The sequence below is a fragment of the Acomys russatus genome, chromosome 29, assembly GCF_903995435.1.
Source record: "Acomys russatus chromosome 29, mAcoRus1.1, whole genome shotgun sequence".
NCBI classification, from domain to species: Eukaryota; Metazoa; Chordata; class Mammalia; order Rodentia; family Muridae; genus Acomys; species Acomys russatus.
Window position 1 is genome coordinate 28,999,801 of NC_067165.1, and position 19,002 is coordinate 29,018,802.

At 46.3% G+C, this 19,002-nt stretch overlaps 1 protein-coding gene across 1 annotated transcript in view; it reads right to left on the reverse strand.

Annotated features, from left to right (window-relative positions):
- Tmem50a (transmembrane protein 50A) overlaps window positions 1-13,654 on the reverse strand; it is a 19,698-nt gene extending 6,044 nt beyond the window's left edge. Inside the window, exons 1-4 of the mRNA XM_051171878.1 lie at window positions 13,521-13,654; window positions 11,039-11,143; window positions 5,966-6,078; window positions 37-104 (exon numbers count right to left, since the gene is read on the reverse strand). Of these exons, the coding sequence (XP_051027835.1) occupies window positions 37-104; window positions 5,966-6,078; window positions 11,039-11,131 (274 nt within the window). The 5' untranslated portion in view covers window positions 11,132-11,143; window positions 13,521-13,654. The remainder of the gene's footprint in view (window positions 1-36; window positions 105-5,965; window positions 6,079-11,038; window positions 11,144-13,520) is intronic.
- Between the last annotated feature and the right edge of the window lie 5,348 nt (window positions 13,655-19,002).

Sequence of the window (19,002 nt, forward strand, 5' to 3'; positions counted from 1 at the left end):
TGTGGAGGAAAGATCTGTAGGAGGCTGTCTGCTTACCTGTCTGGCCCAGGCAGCCTTCACTGTAGCTGTCACCTCGCACTTGTCCATTCGATACTGCGTTGATCCTGCAGGAAGAAGCAAACCAGGAAATCAGGGGCTCTCCCTCCAAGGAGAAGCTGTCTATACCATCGAATCATTAAATGCTATAGGTTTGGGTTGCCCAAATTCAATGAGGCCTCCTGAGCCTTGAGCCATGGGTCCACAAGACTCAAGGAAGTCTCTTCAAAGGAGCCACGTCCTGGAGCCACAGCTGTGGTCATCTGGCAGGCTCTTAGGCAACTGGTGGCCTCACCTCAAACCTACTGAAACACAATCTCCAGTGTGGAGGCCCCAAGCCTCATCCTAACAAACCTCTCAGGTGATTTGGATGGTTGTGAAAAACCGAGTACAGGGCCTGGGAGACAGCTTAGCAGCTCAGAGCACTCACCTCACACACAGAGGGCCTGAGTTCTGATCCTAGCCCACCAACTGTCTAAATTGGAGCTCCTGGGGGATCCAAAGACCCTGGTCTCCAAGGGCACCTGCGCTCACTTGCACACATCCACACACACACTTCTTAAAAATTAATCTTAAAGGCTAGGCTGTGGTGGCGCACACCTTTAATCCCAGCACGCAGGAAGCAGAGGTAGGCGGATTTCTGAGTTTGAGGCCAGCCTGGTCTGTAAAGTGAGTCCAGGACAGCCAGGACTACACAGAGAAACCCTGTCTCCAAACAAACAAACAAACAAAAATAAATAGAAACAAAAGCTGATCTTCATTTAAAAATTTAGCTTAAAAGGCTTGCTGGGTTTTACTGGGACACCGTCTGACACTATGACGAAAACACGGGAGTTGAAGCCAAACAGTTGGTGAAAGCTAGTAAGTCCAAGGCAGATCTGCTGCTAGTAGGGACCGGAAACGCAGTCAAGAACCTGGTCCAAGGCTGCTCTGCACACTTACAAACACACACCTGTGCATGGCACCTGTGCATGGCACTGCCTCCCCCACAGGCAGGGTTGTGGCTGCTTCACAAGGAGCAAAGCAGAAAAGTAAAGATCTGGAGCAAAATAACTGAAAAATCTTGCATGCATGCTCGCAACAGAGCGGGAAGATTAGAGTGCTGTGTGCGAGCTGAACGCCAAAGAAAAGTGTGCACCCTCTACCACCAGGTAAGCGTTAACTCAGATCCCCTTTGTGCCTGACGGTCCCACTGTGGCTCCCAGGTCCCTCAACGGGCTTGGGGAAAAAAAAAAAAAGACTTTTACATATTTAACAGGGGTGGGAGTTAAAATGTGGGGAATCTGGCATCTGGACTAGAGGAAGGCTGACTCCAAGTGTTAATATTTCTGGGTGTCCACAACCATGTCCAGAAACTCTTTTTGGTTTCTCGAGATAGGGTTTTTTCTGTGTAGCCTTTGTTGGCCTGGTCTCAATTGGTAGACCAGCTGGCCTCAAACTCACAGAGATCCCCCTTCCTCTGCCTCCTGAGTGCTGGGATTACAGGTGTGCAGTGGTGCCATGCCCAGAAACTCATTTTGAATGGCTTTTGGAGGAGGGGGAAAAAAGTAATTTCTTTGGCATTTTAAACTAAATCCTTTGATTTTTTTTCTATTTCCCTCAATTATTGTAAAATATAGTATAATTTCAGCAAAGTTCCTTAGGTCCCCAAATCCTGAATGTGGGTAGGTTATGTGTCAGACAGGCGGACAAGTCATAGAGGCTTTGCTTGACAAAGTTCTAGAGACCTCAGACTGTCCAACATGATTTCTAGACATCCAGAGCAGCTGCTGAGGCTTTGCTTGACAAAGATCCGAAGATCTCTGGCTGCTCACCACTGCCCTTAAATACTATGAATGGTCCAGGTGTAATTTTGTCTAGAAATCTGCTTTTTCTCCAAAAACTGTCTTTTTCTCTTTATTTCTGAGTCACACAGAGAATGTTGAAAGAGGGCATCTGGCCAAAGGCTTGAGACAATGATAGAGTTTTTTCTCTGACTGTGAGCACCCAAGCAGAAACTGTATGAAAGTTAAGACCTTGACATAATAGTACCTGGCTAGACACTGTTACCTGTAGAAACATTTCCTTAGAATCTGCTTTGAGAGCAATAGAAGGTGGGCTTGGGACATCATGCTTTACAGATACTTTACAAGAGAGGACCCCTTGGTAATTAGCCTAGGTTTGGATCGCACACCTGTTGGCTTGGGACTGGGAGTAAGTCAAGTTTTTTCTCTACTCGAGAACATTTACCTCAAGCAATGTTGCTATGATAATCATGAAAACACAGTGGCTTTAGCCTGGGAAAGTTATGACTAAACTTTCCCAAGTATTATTTAAGAAATGATAGCTGGGTGTGGTGGCACACGCCTTTAATCCCAGCACTCGGGAAGCAGAGGCAGGCGTGTCACTGAGAGTTCGAGGCCAGCCTAGTCCACAAAGCTAGTCCAGGACAGCCAAGGTTACACAGAGAAACTCTGTCTCAAAAACCCAAATAAATAAATAAATAATAATAAAAGCAACAATAATAATAATCAGCCTATGCTGACCATTGCTTGGAAATTGATTTTTGCTGTATGCTTTATTGTAGGTTATACAGAACTTTATGTATTTCTTTGTTAGACTGTTCTCTTATTTTGCTGATTTTTGAAAGCCCTATTGATTGTAAAAGATGAGAAAAATCATGATGTGATCTATAATGAAAAAACTGAACTTCATTTTAATAAAATACTGGGGTTAGCCCAAGGGGAATGGCAAGCAAGTAACAGACATGAGAGAGTAAGCTAGAATGAGATGGTGAACAGTGAGAGAGAGAGACAGACAGAGAGAGAGAGACAGAGAGACAGACAGACAGACAGACAGAGACAGACAGAGAGACAGACAGAGAGAGACAGAGAGAGAGAGAGAGAGAGAGACAGAGAGACAGAGAGAGAGAGAGACAGACAGAGACAGACAGAGAGAGACAGACAGAGAGACAGAGAGAGAGAACAACAAGCAAGAAGAGAGACAGAAAGATGGCTGACAATGAGCCAGGAGTCAGAGAGACAGCAGGAGAGACAGAGAGCCAGAAAATAAAGTTCTCCTGGGCTTTAAGACCTTCAGCTTGTACCACAACTTATGCCTGAGTCTCCGAGTATTTAATTTTCCTCCGTTCCTCAACCTCTCCTCAATAACTAGTTCCTCTACTTAGTTGTTTAACCAACGGTTGGGTTCCCTTCACCAGCCGTTCACCGCCTGCTCAGTTCTCCCTTCCTCGGATCCACCTCTCTTCCCTCCTCCTCTCAGCTCCCGGAGCTGGTCTGCGGGAGCAGCAGTTATGTTCACCTCCCCCCGGCACGCGGCCTCTGTCTGTGAGATGCAGACATGGAGGGAACCGGAGGAACATCTGGGGAGATGGAACATCTGGGGAGATGGAAGTGTTCTGACTCACGCCCCACCCTGTGAGTAAAGAGGGAGACTATGATAAAGACAGTAAGGATGCGGGGCCTGAGTTCGCAGGTGGAAGCTTCTCGGCACGTGTGACAGACTGTGACAGATGGGAAGAACAAGGAAGTCACACCCTGTCTGCGCGGAGACGGCACAGCACAGGCTGGGAACGGAAGGCTTACTGTGGGGAGCAAGAACTGGGCCGGGAAGGACCATCAGAAGGCCTGTGGAGGGTCTAAGGAGCAATTCTCCTGTGGCCTGCCCAATAACCATCACAGCCAGCACCCGCGGGGTGAGGGTAAAGCTATGGCTATGCCAGAGCGCTCGCTCGGCATGCTAAGGCTACAAGGAGAATGAACACACACACACACACACACACACACACACACACACACACACACACACACACACACACAAACACACACACACACAATGCATGGAAAGAAAACTACACAGACCGTGAGTGACAGCAGGGCGTGGTGGTGTCTCAATAGAATTGGATTTGCAATCATAACTTCTCAATCCCTCTGGCCTATTGTAGGCCCTCATAAGCAGGGCGGTAGGTGGCTTCTCTCCTCACTACCAAAAGGACGTCCTGCGGAGAACTCCGACTGCTGGGAGCACTGATGCCCCCTTACCTGGTGTTCAGGGCCAGCAGCCCCTTAGCCACGCACCCCAAGCTGAAGCCCTGACCAGGACTGGAACGTTCTCGACCTCAGGCTCCTTTCCTAAGACTGCCGAGGGTTAGCAGATAAAGAACTGCAGCACACCAAAGAAAGGCTCGTGTCCGGGCGTGCACCTGTAACTCCGGCAAGGGAGAGGTTGAGGTTCAAGAACAAGCGATTCCAGGCTAGCCTGGCTACATAGCGAGACCCTGTCTCAAGAACAACAGTTGGTCCCAGAGGAAGCACTTGGAACGAAGCAAGGCACAGGGAAAAGCCCTTGGAATTCATTTGACAGGATGGGAGATGAACCCGGGGTGATCTGGAAAGGGGCACAAAAGGGCAAAGAGATGGGCAGCCAAGACAACTCATCAGGGACATAGGGTAAGTCTGAGAGCTTACCCTGGACAGCGGACAGGAACGCCAGGAAGACAAACAGAATCATTAATGCAGAGCTAGAAGGCCACAACCAAACGGACAATTTCAGGCCTGCAGGCACAGCCTCAGTGAGCCTTTCTTTGCTTTCCATGACCCCTCCAGCTCCTGACTTTCCCCTCTAATTCCTCTCCCCCCTCCGACTCCCCCCCAACCACGCCTCATCTGCTTTGGTTTCCTCTCGGCACGAGCAGTCACTTGACACACTATAACTTTTTTTTTTTTTTTTTTTTGGTTTTTCTTTCTTTTTTTTTTTTTTTTGGTTTTTCGAGACAGGGTTTCTCTGTGTAGCCTTGGCCATCCTGGACTCACTTTGTAGACCAGGCTGGCCTCGAACTCACAGCGATCCGCCTGCCTCTGCCTCCCGAGTGCTGGGATTAAAGGCGTGCACCACCACGCCCGGCTGTGACGCACTATAACTTAATCTTGCATAGTTACTGCTCACCTCACTCACCTACAGACTGTTCCTGTTTTAGCCAGAACCATTCTCTCATACTGAGAATACAGGCCGGACTGTGAAGCTTAGTAAGTGCCTGCTGGGGGTGGGGGTGGTAAAAAATCCATAAGGAACCTATACAGTGTTCGAGATGAAGGGGGAGTTTTGAACTTTGCTACAACAGAAGCAAGCACGGCTGAGGAAAGTAGGGAGATACTTTGGGGGAAGGTAGGAGAAAGGGCAATGAGAGAACCAGGACGGTCACTTCTCCTCACAACAGTGTCTTCTTGCTGGCCTTGAACTCCCAGCAATCCTACTGTCTCAACTTCCACAAGTGCTGGGCTTTTTGTCTCGTTTCTTTCTTTTAGATTTATTTATATGCACATGAACGTTTTACCTGCGTGTATGTATGAGAGCCTGGTGCCTGCAGAGGCTGTAAGAAGGCATCGGAAGCTGGGCGTGGTGATGGCGCATGCCTTTAATCCCAGCACTCAGGAGGCAGAGGCTGGTGGATCGCTGTGAGTTCGAGGCCAGCCTGGTCTACAAAGTGAGTCCAGGACAGCCAAGGCTACACAGAGAGACCCTGTCTCGAAAAACAAAAAAAAAAAAAAAAAAAAAAAAAAAAAAAAGGCATCGGCTCCTCTAGAACTGGAGTTCCAGAAGGCCATGAGCCACCACGAAGGTGTTGGGAACCAAACCCAGGTCTTCTGACAGAGTGATATATGCTCTAACCACTGAGCAATCTCCCCAGACCCTTTGTATTATTTCTTGAGAGCAAGTCTCTTGGCTGGCAGGGGACTTCATAAGTAGACTGGGCTGGCCTGAAACTTGTAGCAATCTTCCTGTGTCTCTGTTCCCTGAGGGCTGAGATTGTGGGTTACAAGACCGCACCACCATGCCCAGCTGCCCTTCCCATCTACTAGAAGTTTAAGTTGTGTCTAGGGTCATTTTCGTGTGTGACACTCTAGGCGGGTAGGGCGACGTGAACACTTACATGAGGAAGGCTATGGTTGCTATGACGCCGCAGGCATGGTATGAGTGGTTGAAGTCACTCATGGTGGGGTACATGACAGCTGCATCGATGATGATCCACCATCCTGTGAAAAACTAAAGACAGACAGACAATAAGGTGGCACCAAGCGAGACGCGACAGCAACAGCACATGCGCTACTGTGGGGTATTTAAACCAAGAAACCCCTTCAGATGGAACGGCCAATTTCCCCGGGCACGTGATCTGCATGTGGCTCACCAGCTGATTCAACACCAAGTACCCTAACTCTGCTTCCACTAGTACGGACTTTACAGATCTGTAGGCTGACCTTGGGAGGAAAGTGACGTCGGGAGGGATTGCTCATGCCTGTAGACTGCAGAGCTCAGGGGACTCAAGTATGACTGCACTGAGTTCGAGGTCAACCTCAGATCCCAGCTGACGGACGTAAACTCCTCGAGGCAGCTCTACCATGGGCCTCTAGGCAGATAAAGTGGGGTGTGGCAGCACAGCCTCACCTGGGAGGCAGAGGCAAGAGAACTGAGGGAAGCCAGCTTGGGCATCAAGACAGGCCTCCCTGCAATAAAAAGCAGGCTAGTCCAGGACAGCCAAGGCTACACAGAGAAACCTTGTCTAAAAAAAAAAAAAAAAAAAAAAAGCAGGCTTGTGGGAAGGAAGAACAGTTACCACGGGAAGAATCATGTTTTTCGAGACATGATCTCTTTGTGTAACAAGAGCTTTGGCTGTCCTGGACTCGCTTTGTAAACCAGGCTGGCCTCGAACTCACAGCGATCGCCTGCCTCTGCCTCCCCAGTACTGGGATTAAAGGTGTGTGCCACCACCGCCTGGCAAGGTTTTTTTGTTTTGTTTTTTTTTTTTTTTTTTTTTTAGGTTTTTAGAGACAGGGTTTCTCTGTGTAACCTTGGCTCTCCTGGACTCACTTTTGTAGACCAGGCTGACCTCGAACTCACAGAGATCCTCCTGCCTCTGCCTCCCAAGTGCTGGGATTAAAGGCATGAGCCACCACACCCAGCTTTTGTTTTTTTTTCTAACTTAATTTTATTTTATGTGCATTGGTGTGAAGGTATCAGTTACAGACAATTGTAAGTGGCCACGTGCATGCTCGAAATTGAACCCAGGTCCTTTGGAACAACAGGCAGGACTCTTTAAGTGCTGAGCTATCTCACCAGCCCCTCTGATACGAGTTTTCAGTTCAATTGGAACACAAGATTATGTATTACCTAATTAAATTTTCTTCTGGTTATTATTAAAAGAAAAAATATAAAATAAAAGCAATAAAACTCAGGCTGGAGAGATGGCTCAGAGGTTAAGAGTACTGACTGCTCTTGTAGAGGTCCTGAGTTCAATTCCCAGAAACCACATGGTGGCTCACACCCATCTATAGTGTTATCTGATGCCCTCTTCTAGCCTGCAGGTGTACATGCAGGCAGAGTACTATATACATACATACATACATACATAAATCTAAAAACAAAAGCAATAACACTCTACATTAAAACAAATCCACCTGAATAGGACTCTTGGATGGCCATCATGTGTGCTGTGGATGTAGCCTGGTGTCTGGTGTGCACATGGCCTGGCTTCCATTCCCAGCACCACACACACAAGAAGCTATTAACCAAACACGGACCAATAGCTTACAAGGATTTGAAAGGAGCCTCCTTTCCCATCCTCACTGACAACTGAAAGGTGCCTTGAGTACCACCATCCTCTGGTGATTTAAAGTTATTTTAAACCATCAAATTGCCATTACCAGGTTATAGACAGATCCATTCGCTTGCAAACTATGCTTTTATTGGCTAGTACAAGCAGTGGCTTAGATACCCACTCCCATTTCTTATGTTCAAGATTTTAAAAAAACAGCTGGTGTGGTGGTGCACACCTTTGATCCCAGCACTCAGGAGGCAGAGGCAGGCAGATGCCTGTGATTTTGAGGCCAGCCTGGTCTACAAAGCAAGTCCAGGACAGCCAAGGCTACACAGAGAAACCCTGTATTGAAAAAGAAAAAAAAAAAAAAACTTTAAAAAATAATTGTATTTTTATTTTGTGAATATTGGTTATTTTGACTGAATATGTCTGTGTGAGGGTGTCAGATCCCCTAGAACAGGAGTTACAGACAGTTGTGAGTGGCTATGTGGGTGCTGGGAATTGAACCCTGGTCCTCTGGAAGAGTAGCTAGTGTTCTTAACCACTGCATCATTTTAAAAGTATTTATGGGGGCTGGGGAGGTAGCTCAGAGGTTAAGAGCACTGCCTGCTCTTCCAAAGGTCCTGAGTTCAATTCCCAGCAACCACATGATGACTCACAACCATCTACACTGAGATCTAGTGCCCTCTCTGGTGTGCAGGTGTACATGCAAACAGAACACTGTATACATAGTAATAAATAAATAAATCTAAAAAAAAAAGTATTTATGTATTTATTTATTAATATATTTTATTAATTTACTCATATTACATCTCAATTGTTATCCCATCCCTTGTATCCTCCCATTTTTCCCTCCTAAAATATTATTTATTTTAAATTATGTGTCTGAGTGTTTTGCCTACACTTATGTCTGTCTGCGCATCACGTGCGTGCCTGGTGTCCATGGAGTACAGGAGAGGGCATCAGAAGCCGGGAAGCTGGATTACAGAAGGCTGTGAGCTACCACGATGGTGCTGGCAACTGAACTGTTGCAAGAACAACAAATGTTTTTAACCCCTGAGCCATTGCCTCTCCGGCCCTTCATTCACAGTATTTTATTTCTAGACTAAAATTTAAAGCTTTTCAAAATATGAGTTTCTAAAGTGGTATTAAATGTTGTCATGACTTTGGAAAAATAGGTTTTTCCAAATCCAGTCATTCATTTACTTAAAATGTCTTCCTTCCAGGCTGAGGCTCTAGCTCAGTGACAGAGAACGTGCCTGCTCTGTGTGCGGTCCTGATCCAGAGTCTAGTAAAGTTATTTCTCTTTAGAAAAGGCAGCAGTTGTAGTGGGAGTTTTGGTGTCTTTGAAAACTCGGCTGTGATGCGTAAACATGCTTTGTTTTAATCCCAGGTGTGGGATATGGGGCTGCTCCAGCTCCTCCACAGCAGCACACTGTTCGCCTCCTACAGGCTCTGAGAGGGGCGTGATCTTTGTCAGGTGCAGATAGTTTAATTCTGAGGACTCTGGAGAAGAAATAAATGCCAGAGCCTGGAGAGCTGGGTGGTGAGGGCGGGGGTGAGGGGTGCGCGCACGTGTGTGTCCTGTCGCTGTTGACGCAGTTTGAGGACAAGGTGGAGCTATCCATGACTCTAACCAGCAGTAAGTAGCTCAAGGGAACATTCCCTCTCTCCACTAACTTTTTTTCTCTCCTACGTGGTGCTGGGGTATTTGAAGGGACTGGGGCGAGAAGGGAGGGAGAGATATATAAGACCCCCCCCCAAAAAAAAACAGTTAAAAAAAAAGACCTCTACTGCCAGGCATTCTAGGACAGCTAAGCAGCTAAGGCTACACAGAGAAGCCCTGTCTCAAAAAAAAAAAAAGACACAGCAGGAGGTAAAGTCTTTTGGTTTCTCTGTGTAGCCCTGGCTGTCCTGGACTCACTCTATAGACCAGGCTGGCCACGAACTCACAAAGATCCAACTGCCTCTACCTCCCAAGTGTTGAGATTAAGGCATGTGCTGCCACGCCTGGCATGCGGGTAAAATCTTAAACCATAATATCAGACGGCATAAGGAATTTGCTATGTAAATAATAATTTTATTTTGCAAATCACCTCTGAGCATTATATAATAAAGGTCAAGATGGCACACACCACAGTCCCAGCACTTGGGAAGTAGAGACAGGAAGATGAGGAGTTGAACCTGATGGTTTCTTTTTTTTTTTTTTTTGGTTTTTCGAGACAGGGTTTCTCTTGGCCGTCCTGGACTCACTTTGTAGACCAGGCTGGCCTCGAACTCACAGCGATCCGCCTGCCTCTGCCTCCCGAGTGCTGGGATTAAAGGCGTGCGCCACCACGCCCGGCTCGAACCTGATTGTTTCTTTAACCCTGTCTTTCTTTTTCTTTTTTTGAGACACGATCTCACTGTTTTCTCCAACTGTCCTGGACTCACTCTGTAGACCAGAGTGCTGGTATTAAAGGCGTGTACCACATCTGGCCCTCTGCAACCCTTTCTTACTCACCAAGTCAATAAATAAACATGTGTTTATCATTATTATGTTTATTGCTATTAAATACATTATTATTACTATGAAATGTATGTTTCATTATGCCAGCTATTAACACTACTAACAAAAGTAAAACATCACTGAGTAAAGTAAGTTTGGTGATGGGTTATTTTTTAAAATGTACACATTTTAAAGCACCACACACACAGACACATGTAACTGGAGTGTTTTGCTACTTGGTGGGCTCCTTTTCCTTCCACCCTTCGCCACCCCTTTTCTTCTCTCTCAACCCCCTAATTCTAGATAGGAGAGAAAAAAGGACAGAGGGGACAGGGGCCAATGCTACTGCTAGACTACTTACTGCTGAGTAGGGGTGTTGAGTTCCTTGGGGGCAAGCTTGACCTCTGCTGTCAGGATATCTAATTTTTTTCTTCTCAACTCCTTGACAAGCCACAACCAACAACTCACCCTGCTTCTGGGGCTCTAGCATTTATATACCCTCTAAAAAGTTCCCTGAATTCCAAACATCACACAACATCACACAATCACAGAATCTGCAGCTGGCAAAAATCACGCCTCTGCTAGAGCAGAAAGCAAACCATAGTCACCTACTGGGAAGCGGCCCCATATCCCCACGCCTGAGATTAAAAGATATTCCTATAATATTTCAGACTTTTTTTGGGGTGGGGGGGGGGTGGTTTCGAGACAGGGCCTCTCTGTGTAGCCTTGGCTGTCCTGGAAGTTACTTTGTAGACCAGGCTGGCCTCGAACTCACAGCGATCCGCCTGCCTCTGCCTCCCGAGTGCTGAGAATAAAGGCGTGCGCCACCAGTACCTGGCTTATTTTTGTGCTTTTAAAACCCCCAAATTCTCACTACGGACACACGTCAGCGTAAGGAGATCCAGGGCGCCAAGGGCACTTACTAGAGCGCCTGCTGCGATGGAGGCGATAGTGTTTCGCTTCTCTCCCCAGTCCATGCATTCCGAGCACCGCCCGCCTTCTAGAAATCCAGACATCTTCTCAGGTCACTGAAACAAAACCAGCACAGATAAAGTACTTCTGTTTACTTGCTTCAAATTTAGCCATGTTCCTGCAAAATAATGGCTCAGTAATAAATAATCTAATACAAGTCACAAACGCTTTTTATTCTGGTCCCTACTTATTTTCTGAGACTGTCTAATGTAGCTTTTCGGGGGAGTGAGGTCCTAGGGATTAAATATAGGGCCTCGTGCATGTTAGGGATACACGCCACAAATACATGAAGACCCCAGGCTGCTCTCAAAGGCTAGGTAATCCTCCTGCCTCAACCTCCTGTGTGCTAGGATTACAAGTGTGGGGCCACCAAGCCAGATTTGATTTAAGTTTGATAAACTGCCACATTCTAAAAAAAAAAAAAAAAAAAAAAAACTGCCACATTCTAACTCTGGAAAACGAGTTTTGGATTCATTCAACATATACATACTTTCTGTTGTTATTGTAGGTTTTTTTTTCGGGGGGGGGGGGAGGTTTGAGACAGGGCTTCTCTGTGCTAGCGCCCGGCATTGTTTTTTTGAGAGAGTTTTTTTCTGTCTAGCCCTGGCTATCCTGGAACTCACTCTGTAGACCAGTCTGACCTCTAACTCAAAGATCCTCCTACCTCTGCCTCCTGAGTGCTGGGATTAAAGGTATGTGCCCTACTGCCAGGCACGCATATACATACTTTTCATTTAAAACATGGTTTTATCTGGGAGTGGTGTGGTAGGTCCTGCCTGTAATTCTAGCATCTGGCAGGCTGAGGCAGGAAGACTGCACTAAGTCAGAGGCCAGCCAGGGCAACACAGTGAGTTTCTGGCCAGTCTGTCTCAAAAGACAAAACAAAACAAAATCCCCAAAGCCCCACACCTTTAATCCCAGCACTCAGAAGGCTGTGAGTTCAGGGCCAGCCTGGTCTACAAAGCGAGTCCAGAACAGCCAAGGCTACACAGAGAGACCCTGTCTTGAAACAAACAAACAAACAAAAACAAACCAAAACAAAAAAGCATGGGGCTGGAGAGATGGCTCAGAGGTTAAGAGCACTTGCTTTTTTTCCCAAAGATTCTGAGTTCAATTCCCAGAAACCACGTGGTGGCTCACAACCATCTATAATGAGACCTAGTGCCCGCTTCTGACCTGCAACTGTTATACATGCATTGTATACAAAACATTGTATACATAATAAATACGTAAATCTTAAAAAACAAAAAAAATTAAAAATACATTTAAAAAACTAAGCCGGGCGTGGTGGCCCACGCCTTTAATCCCAGCACTCGGGAGGCAGAGGCAGGCGGATCGCTATGAGTTCGAGGCCAGCCTGGTCTACAAAGTGAGTCCAGGATGGCCAAGGCTACACAGAGAAACCCTGTCTCGGGGGAAAAAAAAAAGCCTTAAGCAGTCCTTTAAATAAGTGACCACTACGATGTGCAGTTTTCCAGGCCCGTGTATTAGTTCCAAACTAAGGTTACTATCTGATTTTGCTGAATAAGGACGAGATAAACTTCGGTTTTCAGTTAAAAACAGACTTGGAGGGAAAAAATATTCCTCCTAGGACTTTGCATATTTTATCATGGATATGTGTTTTTCATGTGCAAATTATGAAAAGAAACGATGAACTACAGGTTTCATTTCTACCTCATGTCTTTTTACAATATGTGTCCCTTCTCCAAGCCTGCCTTAGGATGTCATTACTCTGTAAAGGGCACCCATCTCGTTTAATTGTCTCTAACTCTGCTTCTGATGATGGCTCAGCATACCCCATAAAAAGTGCAGACCTAAAATTAATTCAGACGTCAAATTACCACGAATTACATAAAACCCTCCTTCAAGCTCAAATGTGCAGGCACAGCCCGAGATCTTCATTTCACAAGGTAATAGGAAAGCCTGAATAACACAACGCGAGCACAGGGAATGAACGCCCCACTTCCCACAGAACTCTCCTAAAAAGTGCGATTTCAATTTTAGCTTCCTCTGAACAGCTAAAGGGAATAACTGATAGACTTCTGTGATAAGTTCGGGTTTGAAAATACATCCGTTTTTATCTGATGCTTGGAAAGAAAAGCAACCCATTATGTGTTCTTGTCGGTTCACCCCCAAAGGCCCTACCCGAGCCCATTTCTCACTGCATAATTACATGACACTTCCAAAGGCCGACCCGCCCTGCAGACTCTGGAGGAACCGGGCGCGGCCACGCGTGGGCCGGCCGCGCAGCTTCGCCGGGGGATCTGCACGCTCTGCCTCGCAGCTCGGGGGCTGACACCCGGCGACAGGAAACCTCCTGGCAAGTCGCGGGCGCCGCACCGGCGAACAACCGGGAGCTGGGGAGCAGCCACCGCCGCGAGTTCGAGGCCTGCCCAGCCCGGCCCGCTGCTCCGCCCTCCCGTCCACACTCACGCTCAAGTCCGGAGCCCGGAGTCGCGGAGCTTTTGGTTGTCTCACTTTAACTCCAGTTCTGCAAGAAAACAAAACAGCCACAGGCAACCAGACTCCCGGATGTGGATGTGCCGGCCCCGCCCCCAACCAGTGCGCATGCGGGTTGGGGAGAAGGGCGGGCCCCGGGGGCGGGGCCTGTATATCACGCTCACCACGCCTACTCGTCTGCGCATGCTCGAACACCCTTCTCTTAGTCTCTTCTTGTCACCGTGGGAAATACTAGAGTGGAACTTACCTTCTAGGATTGGACCGAGGAAGAGAGGCTACAGTACACACTATTTGTTTTACTTACTTAATTCATTGATTAACTGATTAATTAATTATTTTGGTTTTTCGAGACAGGGTCTCTGTGTAGCCTTGTCTGTCCTGGACTCGCTTCATAGACCAGGCTGGCCTCGAACTGTGATCCACCTGCCTCTGCCTTCCAAGTGCTATGATAAAAGGCGTGCGCCGCCACGCCCAGCCCTTGTTTTAATTTCTTATAACACTTTTATTTACTTTTGTTGTCATTGTGTGGCGGTCAGACAGGACAACCTGCAGCAGTAAGTTCTCTTTCCATCATGTGGGTCCCAGGAACCAAACTCAGGTTATCTGACTTAACAGCAAATGCGTTGGCCAGTTTTCCAGCCCAATGGTGACTTTAATAAGGCTGGGGTTGGCCAGCTGTCCGTGTAGGTGGCAGGTAGAGTCAGGTCCCTGCGGCACTGAAGGGCGGGGGGGCTCACTGCCTTGAAGAACTAGAGACCATCTCTCCAGTCCCCTGGCTTTTCCTTTGATGCATTATATCTATGTAGCTTTAGTTGGAGTGGGACACTAGCTGATTAATACGTTAAACTATTCAGTTTGCCCCTCCCCCCAGCACCTCAGTGCTGGGCCTTGAACCCAGCCCTTGTCCTAACCCCTTAACCTATCCAATTTCTACACATTTTTATATGATGGATATTTTGCAGGCATGTACATCTGTGCACCACTTGGTGCTTCGTGCGGCTGGAGGCCAGAAGAGGTGCCTGGGACTGGAGTCACATCCATTGTGAGTGGCCATATGGGTGCTGGGAACTGAACCTGAGTCATCAGAGAGACCTGCCAGTGCTCTTAACCATTGAGCCATCTCTCCATCTCCTCCATGACCTACTTTTAAATGGATGTGTTTCTTAGCACTTAAGAGTAAAGGTTTAGGGAGCTGAAGAGATGGCTCAGAGGTTAAGAGCACTGACTGCTCTTCCAGAGGTCCTGAGTTTAATTCCCAGCAACTAAATGGTGGCTCAGAACCATCTATAATGTGATCTGATGCCCTCTTCTGGCCTGCAGGTGTACATGCAGGCAGAGATAATAATAAATAATAATTTTTGTTTTTGTTTTTGTTTTTGTTTTTTGAGACAGGGTTTCTCTGTGTAGCCTTGGCCATCCTGGACTCCCTTTCTAGACCAGGCTGTCCTCGAACTCACAGCGATCCGCCTGCCTCTGCCTCCTAAGTGCTGGGATTAAAGGCGTGTGCCACCATGCCCGGCTTTTTCTTTTTTTAAAGAGAGGCCTAGCGGTGGTGGTGCACACCTTTAATCCCAGCACTTGGGAGACAGAGGCAGATAGATCACTGAATTCAAGGCCAACCTGGTCTACAAAGCAAGTCCAGGACAGTCGAGGCTACACAGAGAAACCCTGTCTCGGAAAAAAGAAAGAAAGAAAGAAAGGTTTATTGTTCCTGGCTAATGACTGGTTAATGTCTTAAGGTGGGGAGTCTAGGTTAGGCAGTGGCAGTTCTTCTCTCCCTCTGTACATGTGTCTGTTTCTCTATGTCCCTGCTGAGAATGTTAGTACTCTGACCTCCACATGCTCAGTTGACACTCTACCACCGAGCCCTAGCCCCAGGCCTAAAGGCAGATTGTTTTGTTGTTTTTTGAGACAAGGTTTCTATAAGCCTTGGTTGTCCTCAAACTCGCTGTACAGACCAGGCTGTCCTCGAACTCACAGAGATCTGCATGTCTCTGCCTCATGAGTACTGGGATTAAAGGTGTGCACCACCACCACTAGCCCCAGAGGTAGATCTTTTGTGTTTTTGTTTTTTTATTTTTGGAGACAGGGTTTCTCTGTAGCCTTGGATGTTCTGGACTTGCTTTGTAGACCAGGCTGGCTTTAAACTCACAGTGATCCTCCTGCCTCTGCCTCCCCGAGAGTTGGAATTACAGGTGTGTGCCAACTCAACTCCCCAGCTTCAAAGACAGATCTTATTTTTTAAGATTTATTTATTTATTTATTATGTATACAGTGTTACGTTTGCATGTACACCTTCAGAAGAGGGCACCAGATCTCATTATAGATGGTTGTGAGCCATCATGTGGTTGCTGAGAATTGAACTCAGGACCTTTGGAAGAACAGGCAGTACTCTTAACCCCTAAGCCGTCTCTCCAGCTCCCAAAGGTAGATTTTTTTGTCTGTTTGTTTGCCAAGACAGGGTTTCTCTGTGTATTCTTGGCTGTCCTGAACTCGATTTGTAGACCAGGCTGGCCTCGAACTCACAGTGATGCACCTGCCTCTGCCTCCCAAGTGCTGGGATTAAAGGTGTGTGCCACCATGCCAGGCTCTTATACATTAAAAAACAAAACAAAAAACAAAAAACAAAACCAGCTCTTTTTTTTGTTTTGTTTTGTTTTTTCGAGACAGGGTTTCTCTGTGTAGCCTTGGCCATCCTGGACTCACTTTGTAGATCAGGATGTGTTGGCTCTGTTTCTTAACAATTAAACTTTATAAGCCGGGCGTGGTGGCGCACGCCTTTAATCCCAGCACTCGGGAGGCAGAGGCAGGCGGATCGTTGTGAGTTCGAGGCCAGCCTGGTCTACAAAGTGAGTCCAGGATGGCCAAGGGTACACAGAAAGACCCTGTCTCGAAAAACCAAAAAAAACCCAAAAAAACAATTAAACTTTATTATACAACCCAACTAGCTTACACAAGAAGGAAAAAAGGTTAAAGGAACAAAAGAGTGAACCTTCCGGATCCGTTACACAGGACGGGTCCTTAGGTGTCTCCCTGGCCCACGTGCTGGTCCAGCCTGTTCGCTGCCCTAGCCCAGGCTGAACCTGTTGTTCTCTCCTCCCCACCTGCCTGAGTCACATGGGAAGGGCAGTCTCCTTCTCCAGTTGAGGGTCAATTAGAAAAACAATAGCCCAGTTGGGGTTCCCAGGTCTGCTTCCTGAATTCCAGACCCAGGATGGCTCCACTCAGTCTGTCACAAGGTATTCATGGTGCCCCAAGGGTAAAGCCCGCCAAGACTGCTTCCACCTGTGACAAAGTTTAATCTTTCCCACACATCCCCCTTCTCTTTTAAAAAAATTAAGAACTATATACACATATATACATATATACATAATCATCAGGTATCAAGTACATAACCAAGTCCTTTTATACTTGTTAACCTGAGAGAAAGTATTTTACTATCCTACCAAAGAGAGTCTTTTTCTTTCATGAGAAATTGCAATTATCAATCTATAAATGTGTTTTTAATTCTTAAACTAAAGCTTCTAGTAACACTGTGGCTATCTAGTCTTCAATCCCATCTATCTATCTAATAAAGGAAGTGCTGGCGGGCAACTTCCAAGTTGCATAGGACAGAGAGAGCAGACCGCCTGGATAGTCACTGGATTCTCTCCTTCATTGGGGCAAAAACATCCAACAAACTGCTTTTTGAAGCAGGAAATCCGACGGTCTGGTCCATCTAGTCTCTTCAAAGCTGGACAGTCAACTTTCCAGCATCACTGTTGATCATTGCAGCCAGTCAGCCTGTCATCAGCAGTAGAGATAAGAGCAGTTTCTCAGTCCAGTGACCATTTTGTCACCCGCATCTCTTGAAGCCCCCATCTTCAATGATGCAAATGGAGATGCGGCCAGGAGCGGATGTCTCTCTCTGTCAGGAAAGTCCTCATCATTAAATGCCATATTTTGTGGATCTCTGAAGAGTTTGAAGACCAACTCTATCTATTCTTACAGTTATCAATCTATTCCTTTGAAGACATATACAAGAAATTAAACAAACCTGCTCTATGACAAAGTTAGTATCCAGTAGGATTTCTACGAAACTAAATACCAACTTTTATCCCCGATCTTTCTGAACAGATTATTAATAGTTTTTCATAGGACATTAGTGGTACATGAATAATACATTAAATAAACATTGAACAAAATGAACTTAAGTTTCTAACATACAATACATAATATTTTGTCAACATATAACATACAATACATAAGGCAAAAATGAATGACAATATACAATTTAAGTTCTTATCAATGTGAAGCAAAAGTTGAAGTCTTAAATTTCCATCAATCAAAAGTCTTAAATTTTCATCAATCTACAATACCAATGTAGGATTTTTGAAGTTAGTAGATTTAATAATCTACCTTTTATTCTACAAACCGGTATCCTCCTTTCCTTCCCCCCTTTAATTTACAGCGATCCACCTGCCTCTGCCTCCCAAGTGCTGGGATTAAAGGCATGTGCCACTACGCCCAGCAGCCCAAATAATTTTTACTGCTGAGCCATCTTGCTGGCCCCCATAAGGTTTTTTCTTCTTCTTGTTCTTCTTTTTTTTTTTTTTTTTTTGGTTTTTTGAGACAGGGTTTCTCTGTGTAGCCTTGGCTGTCCTGGACTCACTTTGTAGACCAGGCTGGCCTTGAACTCACAGCGATCTGCCCGCCTCTGCCTCTCAAGTGCTAGGATTAAAGGCGTGCGCCACCATGCCCGGCTTTTTTTCTTCTTTTTAAGATTTATTTATTATGTATACAGTGCCCTGCCTGCATGTATACCTGCAGACCAGAGGAGGGCATTGGATCACATTATTGATGTTTATGAGCCACCATGTGGCTGCTGGGAATTGAACTCATGACCTCTGGAAGAGCAATCATTTCTCTTAACCGCTGAGCCAGCTCTCCAGCCGCTCCCCCCCATAAGGTTATTTCTTCAGCTTCTCTGTATATTGAGGAAGTGGGAAAGGAAACACAAACAAGGGAGGAGTCCTTATTTCTTACAGCCTCAAAACTCTGCTTAGTTTTGAAAGACATTAACCCACCATGCTGAAATAGGTAGTTCATCCAGTAGTGCTGATTTTCCCACAATTTTCAAGGTCACTGTTACAGTTTATGACAACGAATGTTTGTAATGTGCTTTGGAAATAAGTTAGCATGTCCTGTGGTAATCAAGCTTTTCTCAGAACAGACCTATTAGGATAGGAAAGTGGCTATTAAAAGCACTTGACGTGTTACTGAGCACACCCCCCTCCCCCCGAAATCCCAAACACACAAGCTTGGTGGTCCACAGGCCTGTGACGCCAGTTGCAGGTGATCTGACTCCTGACTTCCGTGGCCTCCTGTATGCACATACTGCAGTTTCTCTCTCTCTCTCTCTCACACACACACACACAGAGTATGTGTAAGGAATAGACCTGTCAGCCATCCTTCT